At 53.8% G+C, this 21,098-nt stretch overlaps 1 protein-coding gene across 1 annotated transcript; it reads right to left on the bottom strand.

Moving 5' to 3' along the window:
• Window positions 1–4,684: 4,684 nt before the first annotated feature.
• Window positions 4,685–19,780, bottom strand: SDSL (serine dehydratase like). The gene is made up of 8 exons (XM_019806019.2): window positions 19,692–19,780; window positions 15,627–15,820; window positions 15,353–15,392; window positions 14,519–14,658; window positions 10,872–10,960; window positions 9,948–10,175; window positions 6,106–6,230; window positions 4,685–5,059 (listed from the first exon to the last, which is right to left on the bottom strand). The coding sequence occupies exons 2-8, from the start codon at window positions 15,798–15,800 to the stop codon at window positions 4,866–4,868; spliced, it is 990 nt and encodes a 329-aa protein (XP_019661578.1). The 5' UTR covers window positions 15,801–15,820; window positions 19,692–19,780; the 3' UTR covers window positions 4,685–4,865.
• Window positions 19,781–21,098: the final 1,318 nt, after the last annotated feature.

The raw sequence follows: 21,098 nt of genomic DNA, 5'->3' as shown, positions 1-21,098 counted from the left end.
AAGAAAAGAAAGGTGCCTTTCTTCACCCTTTCCTCCTTCCTGCTGCCTGGAATGAGGGTATGATGGCCGGCCCCCAGCATCCATCAGGGACTATGAAGTGACCATGGGAATGGAATCCATTCACAGCTGTGCAACGGAAAGCAAAAGAGCTTGGGTCTTTGACGCCCCTGAGATACTACACCAGCCCTAGGCTACCTAACTGCAGGCTTTTAAGTGAAAGAGAAATAAAGGTCTATTTTGGTATAAGCCACTTATTTTGTCTTTTCTGAATTACAAAGCTGAACCTAATCCTGATATGCTCACATGCATTCATTCGTTCTGAAACAAACCAGCGACACAAAACAATGGAACTGGGTGTGCAGGTCTGGGATGGCTCCTCCGTACCCCTCTGCAAGGGACGCCCCATGAAAGCTCTGGAGGAGCTGGACACAGAGATTAGGAATGAGTGGGCCCTACATCCTCGTGAGAGCAAGGAGCCCTACCAGGCCACCGCGATGAGCTTGGGCCCTTGCCCCAGGTGTCCTGGAGCGAGTAGCTGCCCCTGTCTAAGGCTCATCCACTCCCTCGCCATCAGCTAGCAGTCCTGCCAGGCCCCCCAGGAAAGGGGAGCATGAGGTTGTGAGTCAGAGTGGTGCTGGCTCCAGGCCCCAAGGGTGCGCGGAAAATTAGGCAACTGTACTCTTAGGGCTGATGGCATCTCCGGCTTCCACCAGCCCCAACCGCCACTCACACCAGCTATGTCCAAAAGAGGCTCCTACCCACTGATTTAAAACAGCCTCCCAGCTTCATAAGACACCGCCCCCCCATGTCATTAATATCACGTTGGGTTATGCTTCGCTCTCCCTGTAAAGGCAAGCAGCATGAACCCTTGTGCCTGCGAGCAAGAGTGAAAAGCGCACCCCAAGACAGGCAGAGAATGAAAAACAAACCTCCCGAGTTGGCCTTATTTTTGCCGAGGGCCAACGCCAGATCGGGCTCAAACCTACGCAGCTCAAAGCAAGTGAGTGCAATTCAGGAGACCTGTAGAAACTGTGTGGGCCATCGGTCAGGGTCCTTCCCTTCCCAAGAGACAGAAGTCATGGGCTGAAGCATAAAGGAAAATGTACCGGCGTGCATAAATGAACAGTCCATGGGAGCCTTCCAGTTCCCTCTTGAAGTCCTGACAGACAGTCTAATTGGACAGCTTGGCTCCTAGGTCTACCCCTGAATCAGTCACTGTGGCTAGGGGAGATACAACCCTCACACTGGCTCAGGCTGGTGCCACGTGCTCCTCCTGCCGATTCAGAGCAGTCACTTTCTTGCAGGACTTGTCAGAGACTTTATATGAATATGTGGGCAAAGAGAGCCTATGGTGTTTCCTAAATTGCTTTGAATCTGAGCTAAATAATCAGGAAATCTATTATACTGGGCCCATGGTCAGATGGGCTCAAGCAGTGGCTGCCTCCTTTCGACAGAGCATAAGCGCTCCGTTTGCTCCAGTCCCCACCATTCCCTAATGTCTAGCTCCTTGCCTGCCTCACTGCAGACACTGAAGTTTGATATGTGGCTAGTGATGAGATGATAAGTCCCAAATGCAAAAATGTGAAGCTCTACATACTTGGAGGGAAATCAAAGAGCCCTCACTTCATGACAATATTCCCTCATAAATACACGAGAGTGTGCACTCTCCCACAGGGACACACATGGACACAAACACGCGTGCATGCAAGGTCACGAGTATGCAGGTGCCTCCACAACCACACAAAGATGACTTGGGACACCAAGCCTCAGCCTCAGCCATCATGTCCCCAACGAGAGGGTCAGACCCTGCTCTGCAGGGACCGGGCCCCGTGTCCTGCCCTGTACAGGCTCTTGCCAAGGCTGGGGAAGGGGGAGCAACAGTGGTATGACCCTGGGCCCCCTCCTCACACCCTGCCTTGTCTGGATTCCCAGGCTTGAGGCTGGAATAAAGGACCAGATGGAGGAGAGGCCTCGGGAGGCAGGGGGCTGGAGTCAGCCCGTGAGGGGACAGAAGAAACCACAGGGAGCCCAAGGGGTTTTCTGCCGCAGGACAGGAGCCCCGGCAGGGAGAGCAGGGAGGCTGGGCACGTCCGGGGCAGATACACACGTACCTGGTGGCCCAGGCTGCCGTGCTCTCCGCACAGCCCTGGGCAAACACAGAGGAGCTTCTGCTCCCGGGACCCTCCTCCAGGCTCCCCGTTCCCGCCACGGAGTGGTGTGAGAGGACAGAGATGGGAAGTGAGGGCCCCTGTGCCTGTCACCCAGGCTGCGACACCGGGCACGGCATCCATTCACAGCCTCAGCTTCGACCACCCGTGTCCCCGCCCTCTCCCTGCGCCTCCGCTCTGCCAGTGGCATTCCTGGGGGGTCAACCAGAAAGGGCTACGGTAAGGTCATTGACGGGTGTTATCTCAATGGGGTCAACAGGCCCCTCACTTCTTATCTCCGGCTCGCTGAGACCAGGAGGGCAGCAAACAGCAGCTGACAAGTCTCCCAGGACTGCGGCCAAGGGCAGAGGCCTGACTGGGAGACAGAGCACCTGGGACTGAGGTGAGCTCTGCCACTCACCTGGAGGAGTACGGGGTGGGGGAAGATCATCTCTGGCTGAAGCAATCCTGTGGGGCTTCTGGGAAGAGGCTGCCCACCCAATGGGCTTTGAAGAATGTGTAGGATTTAGAAGCACGGAGGGCTTGGCAGGTGGGGGCCACAGCTGAAGCAAAGGAAAGGAGTAGTGAGAACAGTAGCAGTTCAATGCATGCGCCTCAGGGGTTCACACATCGGGGCTCCGGTCCTGTTGTAAGACCCGGAGGAAGCACTCAACTTTTCTGTGCCTCAGTTTCCTCATTTGCAAAAATGAACGTAATAGTATGGACCATGTGGGTAATTGTGGGGCTTAAATGAAATGACCGCTAAGGCCTATTTGCACACAGTAGCTTACTCAAGACAGGAATACGTTCTGGCTCCTCCCCACCGCTCTGTGCTGGGAGGAGTGCTCGGAGATACTGAGAACCAGCATTGGTTGAAATATGCCAGGTCCATAGCAAGAATCCCCAAACCACCCATCTTACAGATTGGAACACTGAGGCTCTGACGCAGAGCACTGCTTGCTCAAGGCTAGTGAGCAGGAACAGCGACAGGCTCGGTTCTGGCTGAGTCTACCGTTGGGGCTCTCTGCGCCCCCTCTATTCTGGGGAGCTCACACTGTAGGATTCCAAGGAAATACGGCTGGGCCCGGTGGCTTCAGGAGAGGCAATGCTGACAATCAAGGCCAGTGTCTGGGGTCGAAGAGAGAACGGGACAGAGACAGAGGGAGGTCACTGCCACTCTCAAATTCTCCCCTTGAGGGAGGGAGGAGGCGCCCCGCAGGGGGATCACCCTGGGGAAAGGAAAGGAGGTGGGAAGCCACAAGTGGGCCTCCTCCAGCACAGAGCAGACTGAGGCCCAGAGAAGGGAGGGCACTGGCCCACGCACACACACAGCCTGCAGGAGGCAGGAAAGGGGGCCCAGCAGGAGGCCTCACTACCCACCAGCGGCTGTGATGCCTGGTGGACCCCACATTCCCTGAGCCTTGTTTCCAGAAGGGCAGTGAGGGTTGGATAGGGCTCCCCGATGCCAAGATCTTGTGGGCCCCAGCCATCTGTGGGACCTCAGCAGCCCCCAGCTGGGGTGAGAGCCCCAGAGGGGCAGGGCCAAGGGAGGCTGGAGGGGCTGGGCTGGGCCTCCCCTGCCCAGAGCCAGGCTGATCCATCAGAGACACTTTGCTGCCCCCTGGTGGCTCCAACAGATTCTAATTTCCCCTCCGCTTCCTAAGAGATGCTCCCCAACCGGGAGAGGTGCCCAATTCCAGGACCAGCACCCACCCTCCTTGGGACCCACAGGTGTGTCCATACCGACCTGGAGGTCCCACTTCCTTCCCCAGGGTCCCATCACCACCAACCGGCACACAAAGAAGGCTGAGGTCCAAGCAATACAGAGTCATATTGAAAATCACAGGGTTTGAGCCTGGCTGGGACACATGCCCACTAGGACCTTAAGGGGGTTTGGTCACCGTCCTGTGCCTCAGTTTCCCCATCTTTAGAACAGGGGTGACATAATGATTTCTGCTTCATAGTACCTTTGTGATCGTTAAAGAAGACAATGAGTAGAAAGGTTTTAGAGGGGCGCCTGGGTGGCACAGCGGTTAAGCGTCTGCCTTCAGCTCAGGGCGTGATCCTAGTGTTGTGGGATCGAGCCCCACATCAGGCTCCTCTGATATGAGCCTGCTTCTTCCTCTCCCACTCCCCCTGCTTGTGTTCCCTCTCTCGCTGGCTGTCTCTATCTCTGTCGAATAAATAAATAAAATTTAAAAAAAAAAAAAAAGAAAGAAAGGTTTTAGAGGAGTTTCCGGCACATACAGAGCACTTGCTGAAGCCTGGTGACATTGTCCTTGCCCCCCCAGCCCGAGCACAGCTGCACAGAATGGCCCCCTCTCCTCCTGGGCAGGTCCGCCAGGTGAGGGAAGCCCTGTCAGGGGTTCAGCAGGACCTGTAAGACAGTGGGGCCACCTTAGAGACCCAAGGTTTGAGTCCTTGGCTTTACTGCCCCACCTACGTGATGCAGCGTCCCTTCACCGCAGAGCCAGCCTCAAGGTTGCTGTGCGCCTTCTACGAGCTCATGGACCCAGAAAGACCAGACCAGGTGGAGTTACAAACTCAACTCAGAGTGTTTAATGGCCAGGGTTGCAGGTGAGCCAAGGTAAGCAATTCAGGAGGGCTTCCTGCAGGAGGGAGCTGGCACAGAAGCACGGGCAGCTTCCACGGCCATCCATGAGCACAAGGAGCGAGCTGCAGGCAGCTACAGGGGTGTCCATCCCAGACGAGGAGCCCTCAGCTCTGACCCAGCTGGGCTTTCAGAGCCTGCAGCCCCCCACTATCGACGCTGTTGCCTCCACACACAATGACCACGACCGAGGCCAGGGAGGGGCTCAGGCGGCCCTCAGCCTGGAGTCTCTCCAGGAGGCCTGAGTAGATGACAGCCAAAGCGGCCCCGCAGGCAGGCTCCACCAACATGCGCTCGTCATCTGCCCAGAGCAGGGGAACGGGGTGGATGAGAAGAGAGAAAGGGAGGAAGAAGCACTTAGTGCTCCGCAGCTCTGGGCACTGCAAATCCACGAAGCCAGCCAGAGAGCTAGCCAGCTGGCTCACAATCCATCATCCGTCTGACCCTCTCTCCATCCATCAATCTGACCAACCATCCCTCCATCCATCCACCTTTCATCTATCCATCCATCCATCCCTCCATCCATCATTTGACTGTCTGTCCATCCATCAGTGTATCCATCAATCAGCATATCCATCTATCCATCCATCCATTCATCCATCATCGCCTATCCATCATTTGACTGTCTGTCCATCCATTAGTGTATCCATCAATCAATGTATCCATCCATCCATCGGTCCGTCCATCCATCCATCCATGCATTCATCCATCCACCCCCTATCCATCATTTGACCGTCTGTCTGTCCATCCATCAATGTGTCCATTAATCAATGTGTCTGTCCATCCATCCATCCATCCATCCGTCCATCCGTTATCTACCTTTCCACTCACTCATACATTCACCCATTCATTCAACAAATATTTATTGAGCACCCACTCCCTGCCAGGCCCTATGCTACGAAGGCCCTGAGGTCACAGCAGTAACAAGGACACACCAGGCCTCACGCTCATGGGGTTTACATCTAGCGCTGTAGATGAATGAGAACCAGGCAGCTATGAACAGTGGGCCTGGTGCATGGGAAGTCTCCAACCCAGGCGGGATGAGGGTGGAAGATCAGAGGAGGCGACCTGGAGGAGGTGCCATGAGGACCGAGTAGCCCCGAGTCACATGACATCGACAGGGAGCCGGGCCCGGGAGGGGTTGCCAGCGGGAAGAAGGGCACGTACAAATGTCCGGAGGCTAGAGAGAACGCCACCCCCCGCCCCCGCTCAGCATGCACTTGGTGCATAATTGCTGTGCACCCAGCCCTGCCATAGGCACTGAGCATACAGTTGAGAGAGAGCACCCAGAGACCCAGGGTCTTCATAGGTCCCTGAGCCTGGGGAAGGGGGGCAAGGCTCCCTCACCCAGGAACTGCTGCACGGCGCTCACAGCTTGGACGTCTTCCACCACCTCGGAGATGATCTCCAGCTCCTGCGTGCACGCCAGGGCCCTCGCGGCCACGGTCTTGGCACCCAGGCTCTTGGCCACGCTGCAGGAGAGGGCAGGCAGGGCAGGGAGTGCGGGGTGTGGGGCAGAGCTGGTGAATCCTCGGGCCTCCACCCCTTATGGACCTAGCCCTCCAAGCCCCAGGGCCCCCTCCCGCCCTGCAATGGGCCGGGGCTCAGCTTGGCAAGAGCCCAGCGCAACACTGGCTCAGGGGAGGTGCCCCCAAATGGGGTGTCCCATTTGGTGTCCCAACAAATGCGCACCACGCCCTCCAACTCTATAACCGTGATGGTGGCCTCCCTTGCACAGACCCCAGAAAGCCAAGCATGGAAACAGATTGTTTGCGTCTTGTTCATTAACAATTATTTATCGTGTCTATACGATACCTTCTACTGACTGTCTACCAGGTGATAGATGCATGTGTTTTCTGTTTTAATTCTCGTAATCCCCCTTCGAGTTAGAAATTTATGAGCTCCATTTTACAAGTGAGGAAACTGAGAGGCTCAGGGAGGTTAAGGAATTAGCTCAAGGACGCACAGCGAGTCAGTAGCAGAAAGTGGATTCAAATCCAGGCAGTCTGGCTCCAGGGTCCATGCTGTTTCATCTCTGTGCTTGGGATCGCCCACCTACTGGTACCTTCCTGAGCTGGGCCGTGTTTCAGGCCCGGAAGAGCCTTTGGAGAGCCCATCAGAACTGGCTCTGAGCCCCGAGGGGCCCAGCGTGCAGACTCGGGAGCCAGGCTGCCTGGTGTCAAACCTGGGCCCCACACTAGGAGTGGGACTTCGTGAAGGTCACTGCCCCTCCCCGAGCCTCAGCTTCCTTGGTCTGAAAAATGGAGGTAACGCCAGTCCCTGGTTCCTGAGATTGTGATGGGGGTGGAGTTAAAACGTTCCGAGTGCCTGGAAGAGAGCCTGGTATGTAGAAAGTTCTACAGAAGGGTTGGTGGTGGCTATTACCATCGCTGTTACTAAGACCAAAGTCAATGCCAGCAGCCAGAGAGAAACAGACTCATAACTACAGGGGAGCTCATTAGTGGTTGTCAGAGGGGAGGGGGCTGGTGGGGCTGGCCAAAGCAGGTGAAGAGGATGACGAGGTACAAACGTTCAGTTATAAAATTAATAAGCCACGGGGATGAGAAGTCCAGCACAGGGAATAGTTCATAATATGGTCATGGCTTTGTGTGGTGACTGGTGGCGACTCCACGTATGGGGTGAGCACAGCCGGAATGTATGGGATTCCAAGATCACTGTGTGGTGCGCCTGAAATGAATGATATTATGGGTCAACTATAAACTTCAATTATAAATACATAAAAAAGAACAAAGTCCTGGAGGGAAAACAGAATGAAGTGGATAAGTAGAGGGAGACCATTGGGAGGGCACACTCCCTGAGAGGGGGTTGTGGGGCCAATCTCTCTGGGGTGAGAGATCCCAGCTGAAAGGAGGGAAGGGGAGTGGGGAGAATGTTCCAGGCGGAGGAAAGAGCATGCACAGAGGTTGGTGGTAGGAAAGAGCGTGACCCGTCCAAGGGGCTGGTAGACTGGCCAGTGGGTCTGCGAGGAGTCTGGATCTGGGCCCGAGAGCCGGGGGAAGGCATCGATGGGTGTAAGCGGGGGGTAAAGAGTCCCGTAGGTTGGTGGCGGAGGAAGGACACACTGCCCTGGCGGTAGACAAAGGACTCAACACAGCAAGGACACTCAGCAGTGCCACTCGTAGGGACGCAGCCCAGAGACACATTCATCCACACGCAGATGCCCATACAAGTGTTTGTAGCGGCTCGACTCGTCATAGCCCAAAACACAAACAGCCCAAACGTCTAGCCACTGAGGGATGGATAAACACGATGGCCTGGGGATGCAGGAGGGCTGTGACAGCCATCCGGGGGAGCACTGATGCCCTGGGATGGGGACAAGGGCAGGACAGGAGCTGGAGTCCAGAGGGAGAGCGGACAGAACTCAGCAAGTTCTGAGTGGGTCTGGGTGGGTCTGGTCAGAGCACCCAGATGGATAGCAGTGTCATTTACAAAAATGGTAGGCCCATGGACTTCACTTAGTGCTCCACTGCGCCAGGCTCTGGAAGGTGCTAGGGACTTAGAGCTGAATAGCCAGTCCCCCCGTCCTCAAGGCCCTCCTTCCCAACTAGGGGCCCAGACCAGCCCATCCACAAGCTCCTTCACTGAAGAGTGACACAGAGTGTCTTCGGGGTCTTTAGAGATGGGAGGCAACTGCCCAGCTGAGCCTTGGAGGACTTCATCCATGTCAGAGGGACTGGTATTTCAGGGGTGAAGGGACAGGAAAGGTTCAGAAGTTAGAGGCACAAATAATTTTCAGGGAAAGGTGGCGCAGAGACGCTGGAGGGTGGGTGGCATCAGAAAGGAGTAGAGATGGTACCAGAAAGACATTAAAAAGATTCCTATGTCCAGACAGAATTCTCCTTGAAGCAAGGACTGTTTCTCTAACTGGCCAGCCAGAACCTTGTACACAACAGGTGCTTAATAAAGATGACTTAACAGCCTGTCCTGATTTTAGCCACCTTTCTGTCATACACCACGATATCCTAAGTTCCAGCACTTAATGGGTGTTTAATAAAATATGGGCAGCGCTGGTACCTGTAGAGGGTTGAGTAGTGTCTCCCCCCACATTCACGACCATACAGAACCTCAGAATGTGCCCTGATTTGGAAATAGGGTCTTTGCAGTTGGAATTGGTTGAGATAAGGTCAGGCTGGATGAAGCCGGAACCTAAAGACAATGACTAGTGCCCTTCCTAGAAGAGGACAGACACACAGAGAAAAGGTCTTATGAAGACAGAGGCAGAATGAGGTGGCTACAAGCCAAGGAACACTGAAGGTTGTCAACAACCACCAGAAGCTGGAAGAGGCAAGGAAGGATGCTCCTCCCCTAGGGCCTTCAGAGGGGGTGGGGCCTGCCAGCACCTTGACGTCACACTTTTACCTTCCAGGGCTAGGACAGGATGCATTTCTGCTCTTTTAAGCCACCTAGTTCGTGGTCATCTCTACGGCAGCCCTAGGAAACTAACACAGCATCTGTGCGGATCCTAGTGGTGATGATGATGAAGGATATAAGATGAGGCAAGGTCTGGAAGCTGGCCACTCTCTATTAGTTAGTTAGTTGGTTCATAAGAACTTTTCCTCAGTTGAATTAAAATCAGTTACAAAAAGCAACAAGGAAAAAGTTCTCTAATGATAATTGCAGAAGAGAATGAAACTATGTTCATGATATATAATATGAACTAGAAAAATACAATTTAGGAAGGATACGATCCGAACTTTAAAAAACAGATGATCAATTCATTCATTCTTTTCACAAACATCTGTCGAGCACCTATTCCGTGCCAGGCGCATTTCACTTGTATGTATCTATGTGTGCACAGGGGAAAAAACAAAGCCTGGGAAAATGTAACACTATTGTTCATCTTTGGATGGTGGAATTGAAGGTGCCACTTTGTTTTCTGTTGCTTATCGCTTGCCTACATTTTCTAATTTACCTGCAACACACTTAAACTGCTTTTGTAATGATACAGACCAATGAAATTTGTTTCATCAATAAAACTTAAATGAATCATATCAATCATCTACTTTTCTGACATTGCCTTTCGAGATCCACATTACTGTGGTTGAAGTCCTAGGGTGAAGTTGAGCCTCTTGGGTACCCCCTACCTCCAGTGGTTGGGACTGAGAGGCCCTAGGACAGCAACACTCCTACCCTCCAGCCCCCTACAAATGCCCCCAGCCCACACCTACCTAGTGATGTCTGGCAGCGTGACTAGCCTGCCCGCCTTGATGGCTGCATTGAAACAATGTGCCCCTTGGGTCTCCACAGCAATGATGGGCACATGCTGCCAGCCCACTTCTGCCAGGCCAGCCGACACCCCAGCTAGGAGACCTCCACCCCCTACTGCCAGCACCAGGGCCCCCGGTGGGGTCCCCAATGCTGCCTTCAGCTCTCGCACCAGGCTGGCATGGCCTTCCCTGGGGGAAGGAGAAAGCAGGGTGAGAAAGCCCCCATTCCCGAAGGCTGACGTATACACAACTGTCCTCATCTCCACCCCAATTCCCAACCACAGCAAGGGGAGCAGAGACCTTGTAACACTTAGCTTACTCAGCTTTCATCCATTCAATTTATTCACTCACTCATTCTTTCCCCTCCATCAACCTCCCAGCCATGTTCTCGTATTATCCCATTTAACCCCCTCCACAGCCTTGGAAAGAGGCAGCATTGGTGTGTGTGCTTAAGGGGGGACCAGCATATCACATGGCATCAGTTAAGTTTTGGGCCTGGGACCCGATGTCTTGGCCACTTACTAGCTGTGTGATGTCGGGCAAGTTCCTTGACCCCTCTGTGCCTGTGGAATGGACATAAAACACCCACCTCTAGGGCTCTGGGGAGGAGCCAATGGATTAAATGCATCCCAAAGTACACTCAATAAATAGGATTGATTACTGCCATTTCCATTGTACACATGCAGAAACTGAAGCATGGGGAGGAGAGAAACTTTGTAGTCACACAACTCACAAGTGACAGAAGCAGGGTCTGAACCCCAATGTGCCTGGTTTCCAAGCCTGTTCTCCTCTCTAGGCCTCAGTTTCCCCTTCTGTCCAATAGAAGGACCCCAACTCAGTGAGGGTCTGGGCTCTGAGCCCCACGGGGGAGGGCAGCAAACTTACCAGATGAGGGGGTGGTCAAATGGAGGGACGTTCACCCACCCATCCCTCTTGGCCAACTCTTGCGCCTTCAGACTGGCCTCGTCCCAGACCTAAAGAGAAACCGAGGGCCTCAGGAGCCCCAGGAGTTGGACCGCTCTAGAGGTCAGAGCAGAGCCTGAGGTCTCCTGCGTGGCCCCAGGGTCTGGCAGGCTGGGGAGAACCCCAAGGGTGAGACCAGAGCTGGGGTGGGCCCCGCAGCCTCCTGGGACAAAGGCGGAGGCTTCCGGGTGGATAAATGGATGTCATGCGCTTTCCACAATCCCAACGGGCTAGCCTGCAATCCGAGGGGAGGGGGAGCTCCAAGGCCAGCTAAGCGGTTTCCACTTCGAGCCGGCCAGTAGGGGAGAAGCCCCCTCAAATCAGAGCCCCACATAGCAACTTGGCTACTGCAGATGGTGTCCATGAACACCAGCGATCGCCCAACGGAGGACCTGTCAACTGAGTTCACACAGCCAGAGGTGGTCTCTTCAGTCCTATGCGAATCACATCAGGGCTGGGGGTGCTTTTCTTGCGGGCTTGGCATCTGCGGCAGATGCCCGCGTCCCTGCAGCCCAGCCCAGAGATCGCTTGCAGGGTGTTTTCTGGCAAGGGGACTTTGCAGGACAGTGGGCAGGGCAGACTGCAGTGCCAAGGGGCAGGTGCCCCAAGAGTGACCCTCTGACCCTCCATGTGTGTGTCGTCCACAGGAGCCGCGAGGATCTCTGTGGGGACGGAATCCCAGCTGCCCACAGAGGTGACTCATTCACACACCCCTGGGAGCATTCTTCCCTTCCCTGTCTCATTGCTATCCCCCCATGTTCTCTGCCAGCACCTCCCAGATAAACTATAGGCACCCCGATCCTTGTCTCAGGGTCTGCTTCTGGGGAACCCAAACTAAGACGGGATTTTGGGGGGGCCCCACACTGGCCAATCTCAGCAGGAGCTAAGTGGCAAATAACAGCCTTGTCTTCCAAGGGGCAGAGGGGGACAAGGGGGCAGAGGCAGCTTTCGCCCACCCTCTGGCCCCTGCAGCACCCCCTCTGTGCCCATCCTGGGCCAGGGGACACAGAGGACAAAGAACTCGTCTCTGTCCACAAGGAATCTCCCATCTAACCGAAGAGCCGGCCTCACCTGGAGCAGCGCCTCCTCACAGGCTTCCTGCCTCCTGTCCCATTGCCGGAGAGCAGCCCGAGTGAGGGCCCATCGTGTCCCTCCCCAGCTCAAAATCCTGCCATGGCTCCCCATTGCCCTATGCCAGCCGCACCTCCAAGCCACCCCACCTGCTGAGGAGGCCGTCCCCCTCTCCGGCCTCACCTGTCAGCCCCTCCCGTGGGGGCCGAGCTGCAGCCAAATGGAATGCACTGTGCTCGCTCCCATTCCAGACCTTTCCAGGCTCTTTCCTCTGCCCACGACCCTTTCCCCAGTGGGAGGACTTGGAGGCCCTTTCAAGATAACACAGGGGACCCTTCTTGGGGAGTCTTTCCTGATTGTCTCTCCAAGGCTGAGGCAGAGCCTGGCAGTAGTTCAGACCACGGCCCCGTTCCCTACCCTCTCCCTCCCTTAGAATCACTTCCACGCCCTTTGTCATGGGACCGCGTTCTTGCCGTCAGAGAGACCAGCGTACACTGCCTCACCCACACTAATGTAGGTCCCAGCCGGGGCACTTGCTGTGGCCAGTCGCGTGTGGCAGAAGTGACAGCGTAACAGTTCTGAGCCACAGCCTTGAGAGGGGCTTTCCTCCCACTCCTCCTGCCATTCACCTGGAGAAGAACACGTCCCAGGCGGCCCCCGGTCCGGAAGGACGTGGGGCATGTATGCAGACCTTAGTCCCATCTGCAGCCTGACGCAGAGCCACCCTGGCCCACTCACAAGCCCGCGAGCGAGAGAGATCGGTTTCTCATAAGCCTCTGATATGTAGGGACTATTTGTTAGGGAGCACGATCTAGCAGCAAGAGCGGATGAAAACAACATGCTTTCTCTGTTCTTCCTCAGGGCCCTGTGCTTCCCCATCACAACACTTACCACAATCTCTTATCACCATCTGGTTATCCGCGTGTCTCCCCAACAACACCTGAGCTTCGCGAGAGTAGAGACCGTGTCTTACTAACTCTATGTCCCTAGCTCTAACATAGTAGAGGCACATAGTATGAGTTCAATGATTATGTATTGGAAGGAAGGAAGGGAGGAAGGAAGGAAGGGAAGGAGGGAGAAAGGTGACTGGCGGATGGATGGATGGATGGATGGATGGATGGATGGATGGATGGATGGTTGGATGGATGGTTGGATGGATGGTTGGATGGATGGCTGGATGGACAGACGGACGGACAGATGGATGGATGGATGGAATGGACGGATGTACAGACGGATGGATGGATGGATGGATGGATGGATGGATGGATGGACAGACGGACAGACAGATGGATGGATGGATGTACAGATGGATGAATGGACGGATGTACAGATGGATGGATGGATGGATGGATGGATGGATGGTTGATGGATGGTTGGATGGATGGATGGACGGACGGATGGATGAATGGGAGAGAGGAAGGGGGAGAGGGTGATGGATGGGAGGACAGCTGAATAGATAAAGAGAAAAGAGAAGGGAGAAAGCGAGGAAGGAAACTGGACACTAAGTATTTGGAGACCAGCTTTCAGGTACCATGCTATGGCTTTTAGTTTAAATTTTAATGGTTTNATGGATGGATGGATGGATGGATGGATGTACAGATGGATGGATGGATGAATGGACGGATGTACAGACGGATGGATGGATGGATGGATGGATGGATGGATGGATGGACAGACGGACAGACAGATGGATGGATGGATGTACAGATGGATGAATGGACGGATGTACAGATGGATGGATGGATGGATGGATGGATGGATGGATGGTTGATGGATGGTTGGATGGATGGATGGACGGACGGATGGATGAATGGGAGAGAGGAAGGGGGAGAGGGTGATGGATGGGAGGACAGCTGAATAGATAAAGAGAAAAGAGAAGGGAGAAAGCGAGGAAGGAAACTGGACACTAAGTATTTGGAGACCAGCTTTCAGGTACCATGCTATGGCTTTTAGTTTAAATTTTAATGGTTTAAAAAAAAATCTTTTCTCCAGGAAGCTTTTTTCCATCTTTCCAGGAAGATAGAAGGATTACACGTTTGCGTCTCTGTCTCTTCAGTAACAAGATGAAACAGCGATATCCCTGGTGGTGGGCACCTTTCATTATTGGGGTGGTCTCAGAATGAGAAATGATGCCACCATCATCTTTCTTTTTACTTTTTGTCTCATCAGAGGGCAAACATTTTTAAATGAATAATTCCAAGTGTCAGTGAGGCTATAAGAAGATGGACACACTCTTGGTCCATCAGCTCCTGTTTCTCCCGGGTTCACACAGGGGAAGTCTTCTCAGGGTAAGTGGAGGCAGGAGGTCCCAGGCCTCAATATACATCCTGCCTCACTCCCACCCCTCAGCTCAGCCATCCTAAGAGAAGACTGGGCTCCAGGCACAGTTCATCAGAAAGAGAAAGAAAAAAGCAGGGAGATCCCATCTCCTAGGGGTGAGGTGTGGGTAGAAAGGGAACAGCCCACTCCAGCTGGCTTCTCCTTCCTGGTGTCCTTACCTTTCCGGTCAGCTGAACCTCAGCCCCCTCCCCCTGCAGCCTCCTCACCACCTGCGGGGAGGTGCCCTCCGGGAGCACGATGGTGGCCGGGATACCCAGCTTCCGCGCGGCATAAGCAGCAGCAATGCCTGCGTTGCCCCCTGTGGAAGCAATAGAAGGGCGTGCAGTGGGCAGTGCTGTCTTAGCCTGTTAATACACTTTCCTCCGTCCCCCTCCATTTCCCTTTGTGGGTCACTCCTTCCCGGCATTCATACGCCCCACCTTTGAGTCCTCTTTCTGGTCCCAGAGGTGGATATGTGATCTAGATGGACTCAATCAGAGAACTCAAGCCCCTAACCCACGACTGGTTCAGGGATGAGTACATGATCCAAGCTGGGTGGAAAAGACCAATTATGGATTGAGGAGAACCATCAAGAAGGAGGTGCTTTCTTTTCACTAGGGCTGGTAGGGTGATAGGAGGCAAGCCTAGAACTCCTGATGGCCGTCTTGCTGATATGAAGTCTGTGTGAAAATAGAGCTAGTACAGAGAAAAGACAAGTCAAGGGAAGGAGAGCTCCTGGATCTAGCTGTACCTGAAAGCCACTTATCCCAAGAATTTTCAGTTCTTGGGGCCTGTAGTTTAAACCTGTATGAATTGGGTTTTTGTCACTTCTACCCTGAGTCCTGAATTATGGGAAGAGGGCTGGGAGAGAACATATGAAGTGGCCATCTGACCATGACCTCGATGGGGCTGGACCTTTAAGAGGAACCTGATCCCTGGACATCTACTGCAGCTCCAACCAGCTCTTCCACCCCCCACCCCCACAGCCCTGAGTACCCAGCCCTGAGGGTCACCTGAGGAGCACACCAGGTGTCTGCATCCCTTCTTGGCCATCTGGGAAGAGAAAGAAGGGGGTTGGGGACTGAGCCAAGCAGATGTCATAGAGCCTGTGTGGGACAGAGTTAGTCCCTCCCCAGCCCACCCCAACATGCCTCACCCCCATCCTGCCCCACCCATCTGTACAAGTCCACTTCTCCCCTCCTGCCCACACCCCCAGGCAGCCGGCATCCATCCCCCTCCTCCTCCTTCCTGAACCATCTCACTTCTCCCCACCTGCCAACATCTCACCTCCTGGCAGAAATGCCCAATGCCCTGGATCTTGAAGGAGCCGGCTGGCTGCACATTCTCATACTTGAGGAAGACCGTCATGCCTGCCACCTGGGAAAGCGCCCAGCTCTCCAGCAGAGGCGTGATGGTGTGGAAGGGCTCAGCCCTAGCACAGCTTGTCAGAGAGCTCTCCATTCCAGCAACCACCGGGAGGCCTGCAGGAGAGCACTGAGGCCATAGCCCAGCAGCTCTGGCAAGAGTCCCGTTCCCCAGGACATGGGAAGGGTAGATGGAGAGGGGCCTCAGCTGGGCTCCTTAGCCTTATCTGGCTGCCAAGCTGTGAGACTCCAGGCAAGTACCTGCTCCTCCCCGGCCTCAGTTTCCCTACCTGGACAAAAACGTTTGAACGAGGGACCCTTTCATTCTGTAACTGTGGCTGCCCACAGGGCTGGGGGTACAGAAGGTGGCCAATACATGGTGATGAATGAATGAGCATGGGAGAATTCATTCATTCATTCTCCATTCATGCAAAAATTTAAAAAGCCTTTTACTGAGCACCTATTATGTGCCCGGTGGTTCCAGGTTTTGGAGCGCACAGGTCAGAGGCAGCCCCTGCTTCGCCAGAGCTCACTTTCTAGTTGGGGAGAGAGAATCACACAATTTCACACAGGGGCGACGGGGGCAGGAGGCAGTGTTTTAGCAAGAACAGCCAGAAACGGTCTCTCAAGAGAGAAAAACTTTTTAAAACCTTGTATTATGGAGAATTTAAACACAGCAAAATATCAAGAATTGTATGACGAGGGGCGCCTGGGTGGCACAGCGGTTAAGCGCCTGCCTTCGGCTCAGGGCGTGATCCCGGCGTTATGGGATCGAGCCCCACATCAGGCTCTTCTGCTATGAGCCTGCTTCTTCCTCTCCCACTCCCCCTGCTTGTGTTCCCTCTCTCGCTGGCTGTCTCTATCTCTGTCGAATAAATAAATAAAATCTTTAAAAAAAAAAAAAAAAGAATTGTATGACGAACGTCTGGAGTAGCCTGTCACTCAGCTCACGCAAGTGCTCATTGCCGGCCTTGTTCCAGCCACACCTGCACCCCCCCCGTACTAGGGGTTTTTTTCCCTCCCTTATTCGTACTATTATATTTTTCTCCCTATACCACTTCATCTGTAAACACTGCAGCACGGGTCTCTAAAAGCAAAGAACTCTTTTCTTTGCTTGGTTTCACAACTATATACATTTGTGCAAACTCACTGAATTCTTACTCCAAGAGGACTAATTTTTTTTGAGAGAGACAGTGACAGTGAGCAGGGGGAGGGGCTGAGGGAAAGGAAGAGAGAGAGACTCTTAAGCAGGGAGCCTCCATCTCACCACCCTGAGATCATGAGCTGAGCCGAAATCAAGAATCAGACGCTTGACCGAATGGGCCACCCAGGTGCCCCGGGCTAATTTTATTTTATGGAAATCATATCTCAGTGATGCTAATTTTTTAAAAAACATCATCACGATACCATTATCACATGTAAAGATATTAATAATCATCTCTCAATATCATCAAATATCTGGTAATTTCTCACCTTTCCAATCATCTCATTAAATGGGATAAATGGTTGGTTTTGTGGTCAGTGATTTGGGGTTTCTAACAGTTTGAATCAGGATGCAAATCGGATCTGTGAGTATCGGGTTGGCTGAGAGAGCTTTGAATTCTCTTTCCATCTGCAAGTTCTCCAAGGGGAATGTTCGAGATGAGAGACGGCAGGGAGCCCAGGGAAAAGCATTCCTGCAGACGGAACAGCAGGCAGAAGCACCTTGAGGGAGAAATGAACTTGGTGTGTTGCCAGTGTGGGAAGGGATTGGATGCAGGAGGTGAGCAAGGAGAGGGCGGCAGGGACTTGGGGAACCTTCTAGCCCAAGGTGAGGTGCTGGGATGTTACTCTAATTCTACTTGCAGTGAGAAGCCATCGGGAGGTTTTAAGCAAAGGCACAGTTAGTAAAAGAACCCGTGGGAAAACACAAGAAACAGAAGGGGAGGAAATAAGAAGGGGGGGGGGAAATAGAGAGTTTTTTTTAAGAAGCAAATGCAACCCCTCTTTTTTCTTTGGGGCAGAAAAGCATTGAGCCAAGCCCTGCAGTTCCACTGCTGGCCAGTAGGAGGAGCACGGCAGCCTCCCCCACCCTTCAGGGCCCAAGCTTCTTGCTCACCCTTACTTAGTCACAGCTACGCCCCCCTGTCCCCCGCTCCACCAGAGGATTCCAGGTCTCCTGTCTCTGGGTTTGGCCCCAGGGCCCTTGTTGGGATGGCCCTGGGATTCCGCAGGCAGGGCAGAGTCTGAGCCACCTCCACCCAGTTCCATCGGGGCACTGGGCATGGCACTAAGGGAGAGGGACTGGTGGGTCACCCAAACTCAGCAAACCTCAGCCTGGGCCTCACCTCGGCTCTGGGCTTAGGGGTCAGTCAGCGACCAAAGTTAGCAACCAGCTCTGTATGCCTAGCTGTGACCCAAACAAGTGTCTCAACTTCTCTGTGCCACGTTCCCTTCTGCTCTACTCTGCCAGACATCAGGTGAGTCCTCTAGAGGCATCATCTCTCTGGGGCCTTCTAACCATGTGGCATGCTTACCCTTTCTCTCGCATGTCTATAGGATACCTGCGAGGTGCAGGCCCTGACCTAGGAACTGGGGATGCCATGGTGAGCAAGACAGACATCTCCTCTTGGAGCTGATGGGGAGATCAGCATTCGACAAGTAACTGTATAGACAAACAAAATAATCAAAAATGATGAAAACTACTAAGGAAAGGACACATACAGGGAGCCTTAAAGAGAAGAACAAGGACACCTACTGTGGATACAGAGGTCAGGAAAGGCCTTTTGCGGGAAATGGCCATTAAAACTGAGACCTGAAAAATGAGAATGAACTAACCACACAACAAACTGGGAGAAGGGCCTGGGCATCACGGAATCACTGTGCAGACGCAGTGAGGCCACATAGGGAAGGCATCAACTCCACGCCTGACATAAATAACAGCTAAATAGTTGTGCGAGACATACTGCCAGCCAGGCACGGTGCCAAGAACCTCATATGGCATCTCATATAACATTACGACAACCCAGAGATAGGTTTGCTTATTAGCTCCATTTTATAGACCATGAAACTGAGGCCCAGAGAGGTTAAGTAACCTGTCCAAGGTCACACAGCTGGAAATGGCACGGCCAGGATTCAAACTCAGGCAGTGCACTTTGGCATCTGTGCTCTTAGCACCGTGCTATACTTTCTCTACTAGGTGGTGATGATGGTGGTGATGATGATGGTGGTGATGGTGCTGGTGGTGGTGGTGATGGTTAAAGGTGTGAGCATTTCATACTTAATTGCCAGTTGTCCTTAGGAGCCAAATGCTCCTGGCTCCTTCCCCAGGCTCCCCCAACGGCCCACAGGAGAACAGCAGGCTTGTAAATGAAGAGCCTTATCAAGCCCAGATGCCCATAAGGGCGCAGGGCTCCCAGACTAAGGTCTAGGGCCAAGGTGAGACCGTAGGCTGGGGACACATGGCTCTCACAGCACGTGGCCACCACTGAGGCTGAGGTGGGAGCCCTGGGCCCTTTCTGCTGTGGAGCAATGCCGTGGGAAGCCTGGGGCTTGGGTTCAGGTCTCAGCAAACAATGACCGTGGCCATGTCACCTTTCCTCACTGGGCCTCACCCACTGCCTCCGTGAATTGCGGCCAAATAAAGACTGTTTCTGCCGCCTTTTCCCTCAGGCTTTTCCAGAGGCCACCTGGTGACACTCCCAGCCAAATCCCTGATGCCAGGGCTGGGGAACTTGGCTGGCAGAGTGCCCAGTCCCGCCCCTCTGGCAAGTGGGACCTGCTCCCCAGCCATCAGTCCGTGGCACCCAGCCTTTTTCTCCAAGGAGGACTAGACCACAGAGCACCCTGAGTTAAATCAGTGTTCCTGGGAGGGTTTCGCACCCATATCTTCTCACTTTCTATCCACTCAACTTGGACCTTGCCCCAGAACCTTCCGGACTACCCTACACTCACATTCACACATGCACACAGAGTCCCAGAGGCACCATTTGGGCCCCAGGCCCCTTACCTGCCTGTCCAACAGTCCCCAGACCCAGCTTGGCTCCAGCCTGCGGCCCACCAGCCTGCCCACACCAGCTCTTCCCAGCTTCCCGCCACTTCCTGTGGCCTTGGCCCCTCCTCCCACGTTAAAGGGACAGCTCGCCTCTGGAGGAAGACAGGGGACAAGATCAAGTTTCACGGCCTCCCTGTGCGCTGTCCATGGTCCCATTTGACAGGCTCGGAGAGGGAGACTCACTTGGCCAAGGCCACCCAGCCAGCGAGAGACACCCTGGACCACCTCTTCTGGGACACAGACATGACCAAATCTTCCTACTCCGAATCCAGGGCTTGTCCTGAGTGCCAAGCCATGACCCCTGACCACTGTCTGGGCCAGCTTAGGTCAAAGGACAAAGACGCAATTGTTACCTGCCGCTTGAGAAGACATCATTCCTTTCTGGAGCTCCTCCACACTTCTGATATTTTACATCCAACAAAGGAAGCCAAACAATTATTTATTACTCAGATGAATGCCTCTGACCGTTCATTCATTCAGCAACTATTTATTGAACACTTACTCTGTGTCAAGCCCTGGGACTTTAGTCTCCAACAATACAGCATGTCCCCTGTTCTCATGAAGTCCCGAGCAACTGCAATCAGTGTTCTCGGATGTGGTCAGGCAGAGGTGGGGCAGGGCGGTGGACATCCAGAGCCTTGCCTGGCCCCACGGGGCTGGGAAAGCTTCTTGGAGGGAAGCAGGTCTGGGGCTGGAGATGTGGGCAAGGACCAGAGTCCGCAGGGATGTCTGTGCCATTCCAGAGTCTGGATGTTGCCCAGGAATGCTAGGGAGCCATAGAAGGCTGTAGGCAAAGGAATAACATGACCAGATTTACATCGTCACCATCTCACTGGGTGAAACTGAGCTAGTCACACCCATCTCTGAGCCTCAGTTTCCCTATATACAAAACGGGAGGTGAGCTCCAAGAAGGACCTGGCAGCCAAGATAGTCTTTGCCCTTCTAGGACTGTGTGGGACCTCCCCAGGGTTGATGATTAACTCCTGACTGCTTGGGGGCAAGTCGAGCTGCTTGTCCATGATTCTTGACGAGGACTCTAGCAGCTTCACAGCCATCCTCCGATTAAACATGGACTCATCCTTGTCAGGTGTCCTGTCCTGGACTGGGCCTTGGGGACAGACAGGTGGCAAAACCCAGTTCGTACCCTGAGGTGGCCTCTGGACTAGAGGGGAGAGGAAGCCATCCAATTCAGTGACAATTTTACCACTCCCAGGAAGACAGAGAACAGAGGGTCCTCATAGGGCAGGCAGCTGGGTTGGGGTGGAATCAGGGAGGGCTTCCTGGAGGAGTGGGGCCTTAGCACACAGCTGAGACTTGGACAAGAAACATGACAGCTCTTGAACAACATGGATTTGAACTATA

The sequence above is a fragment of the Ailuropoda melanoleuca genome, chromosome 12 (genome assembly GCF_002007445.2).
Source record: "Ailuropoda melanoleuca isolate Jingjing chromosome 12, ASM200744v2, whole genome shotgun sequence".
Taxonomy (NCBI): domain Eukaryota; kingdom Metazoa; phylum Chordata; class Mammalia; order Carnivora; family Ursidae; genus Ailuropoda; species Ailuropoda melanoleuca.
Note: the sequence above shows the minus strand (reverse complement) of the source record. Positions and strands in the feature narration are given on the sequence as shown.